A 10,655-nucleotide genomic window follows, 5' to 3' on the forward strand; every position below is an offset into this window, starting at 1 on the left:
GTTGAAATTAAAACTTTGAAACGATCGATGAAAATCGTACCATGTTATGTTATACTAGTGACGTATACAAATTATTATACTGGTGAAATAACTGAATATCAACCGAATTGTTTGATCAATTATGTTTATCATACTTTTCGCACACAAATATAGAAATTACCAATTTGGCGCTAGATAATGATGAGAAAAAAATTCCCAATTCCTCGTCACATGCCAATTTTCTAAAAGTGATCAAATGACACTTTTAGCACCAAGCATGCAATTAATTTTGTGTTCGCTATGCTATAAATAAAATGCACTCAACATTTTTACTGGCTGCTGCTGAAGCTCCGTTTTTTACAGATGTGATACAGAATGAAATATATAACAGAAACCATAATTGAGAATGATTGTCAATTTATTAATTGACTACCATATCCAGAACAACTGCATAACTGAACAATTAACACAAACTTGTGTTACAAAACATTACATAATATAAACTCAATGATGAACATAAAAATAGCATCTATAAAAAGGGGTGGGGAGGGGTGGGGTGAAACGTTAATAAAAATCAAAAATTAAATTGAAATTAAGAGTATTCAAAATTATAATTTCACATTTTAGATTTTATCGTCACGTGAACACTTCATACGTTGATATCGCTGATACAGTATAATAACGTGACTCTCCACGTACTGTAAACCACATTGTTTTCGCGAGATACACATTTTCACGTAATTATATGAGAGTGTCCGAACGCGAATTGAAAAGGTCCGCGAATAATTGTATAAATGGTAACACGAAAACTCTTTATCCAGTGATAACCTGTAATCGCGATTTTACGTATTCTGGAATATATTGAAGAAATCGATTACGGGAAACATTTTTTACGCGAAAATAAAGTGGTTTACAGTTAAATCAATACCGTTCTATGTAGTCTTGGTCTTACATGTACAACGTCACCTTCGTTAATAAATTACCGGGTATTTTTATTCAATCATATACACATGGTTATGTTAGTTTTATATATATATATATATATATTCGCCATCATATCATAGATAAGTAGTTCATGCTAAAACATAGGTTCTATCAATAGAAAGTGCACTATTGAGTTTTTTTTTTTTTTACATCTAGATCATAACTCATTCATTACAAATGATTATATCATTTTTTATAGTTAAAAGCTAAATTTGGTTTTCACTGCATTCGTCTAGCAACACAAGAGACTGGAGATCGTATCTACAGTCAAGGGAGTCATCCGGTTTATATAAATTCAAAATTAGCCGAATGTTTTTTGCCGGAGTGTTTGTCTGTTGCCTCAACTGTAAGTTCAGAACTACCAAATACCATCTGAATATCAACTCCTCTGTTCAGACCCATGGTAGTATCAGGCATATCCACCTCGAGTGTGCCAATAATTTTGCATCCGTCCCTATACAAAGGATTTTCTTGTTCAGAAATATACACATCGATGCGTATGTTGGTGCGTTTTTTGTCAGCCACACAGACACGGAAACCTTGGCTTTTGTATCCAACCTTTATAACATCACCAGCACTAACTAGTCGGTTAAATGTTCCCCTGCATTTCACTTGGCCTCTGGCATCAACAAATTTTCTTTTTTCGTCGTGAATATTTTCCTTAAATCGACCATCTCCTCCAATGCCGTACGTATAGCGACAGACCCTGTGTGTGATAGCGGATGGGGTGTGACCGGTAATCACGGCTCCTTTCAGCACGGCCAGACCAGGCTCTGATGGAACGATCACATGTGTACTAGGAAATGCCTTTATCACCCTCTCCTGAAGGAAGGAGCATTCCGAGTACCCGCCCACCATAATGATGGAGGATATGTCAGCGACACGTGGATCATCCATCATCTTCTTCAAATGACTTAAAATACCATTAATGGATTCATCGAAGAGTGATTTGATGTACTGAAACGGTATGCACAGCTTGGTCTTTTTCAATTTCATAGGCATATTTTCTGAATTTGCAGCGTTGAATTTATTGATGCTTGCATAAAGTGATTGATGATTGCATATATCTAGTAAAGAAGCATGGATTGAAAAAGTCAAGGAGTTATTATTCTCAGACATAGTTCTTTTCTTTATCTCAAATGCTCTGCGGATCTCCAGGATGTCTTCGATATTTTCAAGTGTAAATGTGTTGATAACATCCTGGCTAAATATGATGCTCAGTAACCTTTCGAATCCTTTATCGACCATGGTACCTCCCCAGTCTCCCCCGCTTGCCGCACAAATCTCTTTAAGTGTCCCACCCTCCTGAACCTGATGTACAGTTATGTCCACTGTGCCACCTGTAATATTGGATATCGTATAACATTACTGTTCTGTTAATACACATTCGTCTAGCCATGACATTGCATCTGTACGATGTGTTTTCTGCATTTTTCAAAAAATGAATATGTCTTTCAAACTATTTTCTTTTCAATCTTGAAATAGTTTTTTGTGATAAAACAATGTTTGTTTGTGATAAAACAATGCTAACACCTATCTACTAAGATCATACATTTTTTTAACATTCTTGGTTTGTGACATATGCTTCGCGATGCATTTAGTTGAGTTGTAGGCACTGTGAGAAAGAGTTGAGCCATGTCCGATGGCAGGAGGTAGTTTCTGCCTATATTGAGCGTTCAGCATACCAGAAGTGCTATTACTTGTTTACCCGGTGTTAGTTTAATCTGACTCTTGATCTGAATGTCGAATGTTTTCGGTTTGCCTTCCTCGACAGTATACTTATGCGTGATAGCATTTTGAACAAGACTTTGTAGCACACCCGCAACCCAAAGAATTAAAAAAACCACATATACCAATATTTAATATTTCGAAACTAACGACTATTCGAACATGTTGGCACAAGCATTGATTCAGATAAAAGGTAAACTTAACACAAATATCAGGTTGTTTTCGAAATCAAGGAACAAAATGCGAATTTTAAAATATCTCATCTTAAAATAAAACGATTCTGTAGCTGTGCAATGACAATCGATTAGGTATCATAATCTGTCCACTTTTAAACACTTTTGCTGATATGACAAATTGTAGGAAATCTTACCTCCCGCATCTATCACCATATATTTTGTTCCATGATTAAAAGTTGAGATTGTCTTGCTTCCATCGCTCCCGGTTGACATGTTGAGATGAATGTGTTGACAATACATGGCTGCTGCTTCCGGTTCTAGTGCCAAAAGTAGTGCATCAGATGGAATACCGGCCTGTTATAGAAATTAAGTGAGGTTAAGTTTATTAGGCGTTTAGTTTAGTAGGTCTGTGCACTATATGCTTGGTCAATTAGACGAAAATAATTTATCCCAGATGGATCTATCATTCATCATAGAATAAACTACCTCGGTTGATATGAACAGATATATTGCCAATGCTTTTCCCCTCCTCCGGCATTGTATTATCCAAATCGCATAGGGAAATTTCACATGTTCCGTAGCATCAGCACAGATATCAAATTCATTAAAGACACTGTCCACAATGTTGTGTTAGGATTTATTTGAAAATGGATATGAAAAATATAAGAAGATGCAATTTTGAAACAGGAGAGGAGAAAATGTGGCAGCCAGATTAAGACTTAAACCTGGGATCCCCGATCACTAGATAGTTTTTAAACCACGGAGTTATCTGGTCACCAATATCCAATGTTTTGAGAATTGAAGTGCGCTACAATTGTAACAAACTTAAATTCTCAAAACCCACAAAACAGCACGTCGTCTTTCTTGTTTTACGGTCAGTTCCATTAGTAATATCAAAAACTGTGTGCCGAGAACAAACGTAACACAAAATTCGAATCAGATCAGAACATAACAGGTTTACAGACCACGGACGAAAGGTGATTTAAAGAACCTATCATCTGAATCTGGCCATAAATGGCAAATTTTATCTACGAGGAAACAACACTGTAAGGAGCTCTAATGTTCACGGTACCTTGATTGCTGCCTTTCTCATGAACAGTTTAGCTGAGTCGTCCCATATGGCAGGAACAGTAAGAACCCATTGGATGTCATGGGCTAGTACATCCAGGCCCTGTTTGGTGCACGTTTGTAGAAGATGATCTTTCAGGTATCCAATTGCTGCCGAGAAGACGTCGATAGCTAGCAGGGTTTTCCCATCTATGGAAGTCAGTTCCATATCTGCAGTCACATTCTGATTGGAACCAATTCATATATATAAGAATGATAATATTTATCTATTATTGCCTGGTTGAGAGGGCACTATTGCCTCATAGTATTGTCGAGGGATGGAATAGTGCCCATAATAGACCATAATAGGTTTAGTACATCACCCTGACATGAGACCGTTTTTCATGTCATCGTAATAGAAACACGTCAAGCGATACCTCGCAACGCTATATTCTTTTCCATACCACGTTGTTACATTAAAAGAACAACATATGAATCGTCGCAGAAATATGAGATTCTATAAAAACGGGATTCAGCTTCATTAAAAGTATCAATATTGAACATTAGTGAACTGTCTTCTGTAGAAAAGCAACATTTGCATCCATCCCCGCACACAACAGCCTGTCCGCCATCTTGTCGTCTTGGTCGAAGCGCAACGTTATAATGACGTCATGTAATGGTGACGTCACAATACATTCACATTCAATTTCGCGCCACTTCAATAGTGCCCGCTTGCCCGGGCACTATTGCAAATAGTATCCATGTGTGTAGCCAATCAGAATCCAGTATTCTGTCACGTGATGTACTAAATATATATATATATATAAGTGAGGTAAATATAGTTTAAGGGTATAACATATATGAAAATGTCAGTTACAGACTTACAATGTGTATTTCATTTAAATATGCTCCACCGTCCACAAATGATATTTTTTCTCCATCAAAAAGAGGAACAGACGAATTTGTATTTTGCCTCGGTTACAATATTTATATACATAACATGATTACGATTACCGTTTACTAGAGACATATATACACGATTAAACATCAGTTATTGTTGAAATGATAAGGGCCGTTTATGCTCTGTTTGTGATGGACCATTTTTAAAGTAATAAAGCGTTACGTTGTGGAAAAATCAGACATTAAAGGACGGTTGCTAAGGGTTGTTGCTAAGCAACGGTTTGTTATATTGCCATATCAAAATCTTTACAAAATCTCAAGACATTGCTTAGAACAAGTCTTCAGAAGACGAGTTTTAAGTACCGAGAAAATGTTCATAACAGGTAAATAAATGTAAATAACTAAGACTTATCGCGTACTTTGGCCTTGTAGAGATCCATCTTGAATCTTTGAAAGAAATACCATTCATTTTCCATTTCATCTGCAGCCAACTCCGCATATTTGTCTTCCGCTTGGAATCCAAAACTGGAAAACTTTTTGTCCGGACTGAACAGCACACAGGAGGGCGTTTTTTGTGACTCCAAGGCTCCTGACATGGCCTTCCATTTCATCAAACATACTTGGTTAGGTGAGGTATGGAAATCTTTAATTGTGGAAAATGCATATCCAGAAAATGTTGTTCCGAAGTCAATGGCAGCAGATATTATGTGTCTATTCGTGGTAGCCATCTTATCCGCCGAAGTCCCGATTTCAAAACATTGTATTCACTCGGGAGGTGACTTTAGACAAATTCTAAAGCATGTAGAACCCCATTTTTTAAAAAAATTGCTGACACTTCATTAGGATCCAAACATGAGGAGGCATTATCGGTGCATGGTGATTGTAGACAGGCGTGAAGATAGAGCAAAGTAACTTTGGTGTTAACACAGGTCTTACAACAGGACAAGTTTAATTTGCAGAACAGGTTTTGATTAATCAAATGGAACAAGGAATTAACACAATACCAACACGACGTCATTATATTTTTTGACTTAATTACGTTATTATGCCACTTTCATGTTCATTTGCATTGTGTACGAAAACGCAGTTTCGCATACACATGTATACAGTAAATATTTAAACACATAGTTTTTAGACACCTTGTTCATTACATGGGTAAGAATAAATATCTGACGTCATTATTTTTTTTGTTCATTGAAAGTTTATTGTTCTTATCAAGGATGTATCAATATTTCTTTAGTAACCTGGAAACAACTAACAAGTGAAATAATTGTATATGTACATTTTACAGATATTTTTTTATTTCGGAAGATCAAAGGCATTTAAAGGCCCACTACCTTTACGGAGCAAAATATAACGGTCTAAAAAACACTAATAGCATCGGAAAATATATACCAATGGCTTAAGGCTGTATTCTTCTGAGGTTTCAGTCCCGTTGAAGTCTCGTTTCGACATAGATCAAAGAAGTTATGAGATTTTCAAATAAAATTTATCAATATCTGTAACAAGTTGCCAGTTGCAAATTTTGTCAAAAAATTACATTTCTATTTTAAGCAGATTTTTTTATACTGGGATTTTGAGAAATAGCCCATTTGGCGGCCATTTTGAAATTGCGTCTTTTTTCGCTTTGAGTAGAGCCACAGTTTTACCATTTTTTACTAAAATTGTTTTTACTTAAATCATCATTGCGCCAGTATTTTTAGCTGTATCGGGCTAATTTTTGCTGTAAATCTTTACTGGGTTCGTGGTAATTAAAGTATTGAGCATAATGTGTGAATTGATACAATTTCGCCACTTTATTTTTATATTTAATGGTAATTTTAGCACTTTTATTTTTTACTCTTAAATACCGAAAAAATAACAAATTTGTAAATGGGGCAATAAAGTAAGCACACGGACCCTCCATTTTTCTGCCTGATTTAGAAAGAACAACCCTTTCCCTGTTGATATACAAAATATTGGCAAAAGTTTAATACCGGAACTTTTTTTATAAAGGGTTAGATTTGACAAAAATTGCTGAAAATGGTGCATTTTGTAGCTCAAAATTAAGGGGTAGGGATAGCATATGTTGTTATTCTGAGAAAAAATATTAGTCTTATTAATCAAAACTGGTATATTTTTAAAGAAGACTACTGGAAAATAAATTCCACAAACATCCATACATATCAAACCCCTCATTAGGAAATTATGGCTTTAATATCTTGTGTATATGGTCAAAACGACAAAATTCCCATAAAATCCAATATTTTGTCAACTAGGTATCTTTGAGTGACAATAGCTCAAAAACGAGCACACGGACATATGTTTTTCGTCCATTTTCTTTTATGGCATGGACTCCTGTTTCCAAAAATCTATATGAGAAAAAAAGTTTAATACAGGAAAATTTTGACTTCTCAGAGGAGTACATCCTTAAGATGTTATAAAACATAAGACGACCAGTGTTATGGAAATTTACATTCTATTTATTTTAATTAAATAACTTTGAAGGTGGGGATAAATGTAGTATTAACGGTAGGTTACTCTACATACAAAATTATCAATCCAATTTTAAAAATTAAAAGACGTTTTGGAAAGGTAGTGGGCCTTTAATAACCCATCAAGCTTCGGCTGCAGAACAGCAGTGACTACTTATTGGACAGTGTTTAGTATTTTTAAAATAACGTATATACAAACTTTCGTGACGGCTACATGGGAAAGTCAACACACAAAGTCTGGGGATGCGTAATTGCTACTCTATCGTCTGCAGACGTCTGCCTATTCAACAGAGAAAACAAGAACTCTCACGGTCGCTACCATACGTGGATCACATTTTCTGTATCAAAAATCTAGTATACCTCTCAGGTATCTTCGTTCTTACTGAAAAGGAAATAAGCTTTAAAACCTATTCGAGATTAGCTAATGTGAGAATTATGTTAGTATTTACATACTCAGGTAATATATTTTCGACCTGAAAATATCTTGACCTGACACCTACCTGAAAATCACATGAAATTCACAAGAAATTGAGATCAAATTCACATGAAAAAAAACTTCAGGTCAATTTCAGATCAATTTTGAAATTTCAGATCAATTTCAGGTCAAGGTTTTGACCTGAAATTGCTTTTTTGATCTTTTCCGGTATATTTGACCTGCGAAAAATCACCTGAAATTGACCTGAATTTACCTGAAGACATTATGCCTGTGTAGTATACTTATATTCGAGGTTCCACTGTTACGGTGGAATTTTGAATATATATATTAGTAAACATGTACGTGGTAACCACGGATAAGACAAGCATCAGCTATATGGGATTTATCCTGACGTTTAACTTACCCCAGTCCTGTCTATTTGTCACTAATGATAACCTACATACGTTAGCTGAGACATGCACAAATTTTGATATAAAAGAAATATGTAACAGTGGTATTTAAACGTTTTATTGAAACCAGGGTCAACACTAACGATACATAATCTTGTAGTTCCCCGATGTCGGTGAGGCATTTCGCACTTTTGTCATGAAGATTTAAAACTATCAATGTACATATGTTTATCTAAGTCGAATTGCTTATGTTTATATATGGTGATATTGATATTAAGTTAACGTTTTGATAACATGCGTGGTCATTCAAGCTCGCGCCCATTTAGATTGATGATGAAAACCCGAGTATCCGGATAAAAACTACCGACTAGCAGTCAGTACTTGGTGAAGGGCTTGTGGTTTTATGCAGGGAAACTTTAACAACTACGACATCATGTCGTTAGAGACTTTGGATGAACATACCATACACTGCCCTCCAAAAGTTCTGTTACACATGCATTTTGTATCAATAGATTTAAAAATTACAAAAAAATCAATATTCTTTTAGTTATCACGTGAATATTTTATTGTCAAAATACTTTTACAATTTTTCATGATAATGCAATGGCCCTGAGTTCATGTTTTGTAATGAAATTGGAATATTTGTTAAAAATCAAAAATATTGTTATTCTGTTAATATTTGGTATATCCTCAACGTGCTCTAAGTACTGCCTGTATACGGTCATACTTCTGATCAATGTTCTACATCTTCTAGCAGGTATCTCATCCCATGCTAGCTGCAATGCAGCTTCCAGTTCCCCAAGGTTTCCGCACTTGTGCTTGCGGACTTCCATACCAAGATCTCTCCACAGGTTTTCAAATGGGTTCAGGTCAGGGGATTGTGGGGGCCATTCCAAAGACTGAATATTGTTTTCATCCTTCCATTCAGTTACTATACGGGGTCTGTGGCATGGGGCACCATCATCCTGGAAGAAAAAGTTATTACCGTAGCCTAGCAGATGTGCTGATGGTATTGCACTGTTCTCTAAAATGTCAATGTACTTTATTCCGTTGAGATTTCCTTTCAAAGGAGTAAGATATCCAGTCCCTCGGAAAGACATAGCACCCCAAACCGTCACACCACCCCCACCAAACTTAACTGTAGGCACTACACACTCGTGATGTAATTGTTCATTCACTCTTCTTCTCACGTACGTTCTGCCATCTGTTTGGAAGAGAGTGAATCTTGACTCATCAGTCCATAGAACTGTTGACCAGTCCACCCAGGTCCAATTTGCGTGATTCTGTGCAAATGCCAACCTCTTCTGACGATGAGTAACAGTTAAAAGTGGTTTTTTGGCAGCAACACAACCCTTTAACCCTGCATTGTGTAATCTTCTCCTCACTGTTGTATTGGATGCCACAACACCAGTTTGGATCCATTCGGTTCGAAGTTCAGGAACGGTCTCCTTACGATTTCTTAGACTGGCCCGGACTAGCAATCTGTCATCCCGATCCGTAGAAATACGTGGCCGACCAGAACGTTCCCGATCCTCGTAGTTACCCGTATCTATGAATCTTTTAATAGCCCTGTACACGTTCTGTCTGTAACAAAAGAGAAATGGTCAAACTTTAAAACTGCATACCAAATTATGAACTGCAAAATCCTCAAAAGTTTCAAGGAAAACAATGATCACTTACCTGCTAGTTCCAAGTATCCTTGCAGTTTGTGCCGCCGGAACACCATTACGATGGTAAAAAACACACTGAAAACGGTCTTCTCTAGTTAATCGCTGCATTTTGTTACATGAAATTTTTCATAATTAAATCATACTTTAAGAATAACAAAAATGATGACACATGGTGAGCAGTGATTAATTTTGTCATATAAATTGAATTTCCATGGAAATACAGTCCATAAGTGAGTTTGCTTTACTATTTTTAGGCATTTGATAGGTCTGTATTAAATATGAAATAATTGAATTATTAATAAAAACACGTTTTAGGACTTAATTAGGACAATTATTTGTGTTAAAATATCAAAGTAGTATTACCTCCCTTTACTTCATTTAAAACAAATGACAAAAAAATTCTATCCCCAATAATTTTGTCAAAAATAATTTTATACAAAATTAAGAGAGTTGTAACAGAACTTTTGGAGGGCAGTGTATATATGATAATACAGATTATCTCGTTTTATAGTATTTGCAAATAAATAAAAAATATACTAAAATAGTTGGTACCTTACAAGTTTTCTGAGTATTACCTCTGGAGTACCCCGATGAAATAAATTCCTTCTTCCTTGCTGCGTCTCGCTAAGTCTCGGATAGACTTTACACTGTTGGCGAATATCAAGGACACTGCTATCTCAAGTTATTTTTTTATCTCAACCTAAACAGCATTTAAACTAAATTATTTCATCTTGAATATCTCCCAGGCAAAACTCTTACACTAAATTGCACTTATTAATGTATCCTTTAGGTATCATTTTTTCCGCACTTAAAAAAACAGACTGTGAAAAATACAGAAATAAAAAAAGTCAAATTAATCATAATTCACATGT

General features: G+C 35.7%; 1 protein-coding gene across 2 annotated transcripts; it reads right to left on the minus strand.

Annotated features, from left to right (window-relative positions):
* Positions 1 to 421: 421 nt before the first annotated feature.
* LOC138328210 (heat shock 70 kDa protein 12A-like) lies at positions 422 to 10,393 on the minus strand. Of its 2 annotated transcripts, XM_069274905.1 has the most exons (6): positions 10,359 to 10,393; positions 7,488 to 7,568; positions 5,234 to 5,606; positions 3,940 to 4,158; positions 3,062 to 3,221; positions 422 to 2,303 (listed from the first exon to the last, which is right to left on the minus strand). In XM_069274905.1, exons 3-6 carry the CDS (start codon positions 5,540 to 5,542, stop codon positions 1,249 to 1,251), a joined length of 1,743 nt encoding a protein of 580 aa, XP_069131006.1. In that variant the 5' UTR covers positions 5,543 to 5,606; positions 7,488 to 7,568; positions 10,359 to 10,393; the 3' UTR covers positions 422 to 1,248. The 2 variants fall into 2 exon arrangements, with proteins under 2 accessions (XP_069131006.1, XP_069131007.1); XM_069274906.1 differs by lacking the exons at positions 5,234 to 5,606; positions 7,488 to 7,568; positions 10,359 to 10,393 and adding an exon at positions 4,508 to 5,128.
* Positions 10,394 to 10,655: the final 262 nt, after the last annotated feature.

The sequence above is a fragment of the Argopecten irradians genome, chromosome 7 (genome assembly GCF_041381155.1).
Source record: "Argopecten irradians isolate NY chromosome 7, Ai_NY, whole genome shotgun sequence".
Lineage (NCBI taxonomy): Eukaryota > Metazoa > Mollusca > Bivalvia > Pectinida > Pectinidae > Argopecten > Argopecten irradians.

What these genes read in the sequence shown, in the direction of transcription:
- LOC138328210 (XM_069274905.1), bottom strand. Translation starts at nt 5,542, where the DNA reads ATGGCTACCACGAATAGACACATAATATCTGCTGCCATTGACTTCGGA. An exon ending in TGAGAAAGGCAGCAATCAAG is followed by an intron (nt 3,222 to 3,939) that starts GTACCGTGAACA and finishes TTTCTATAACAG; the next exon opens with GCCGGTATTCCATCTGATGC. An exon ending in TATGGTGATAGATGCGGGAG is followed by an intron (nt 2,304 to 3,061) that starts GTAAGATTTCCT and finishes CCAATATTACAG; the next exon opens with GTGGCACAGTGGACATAACT.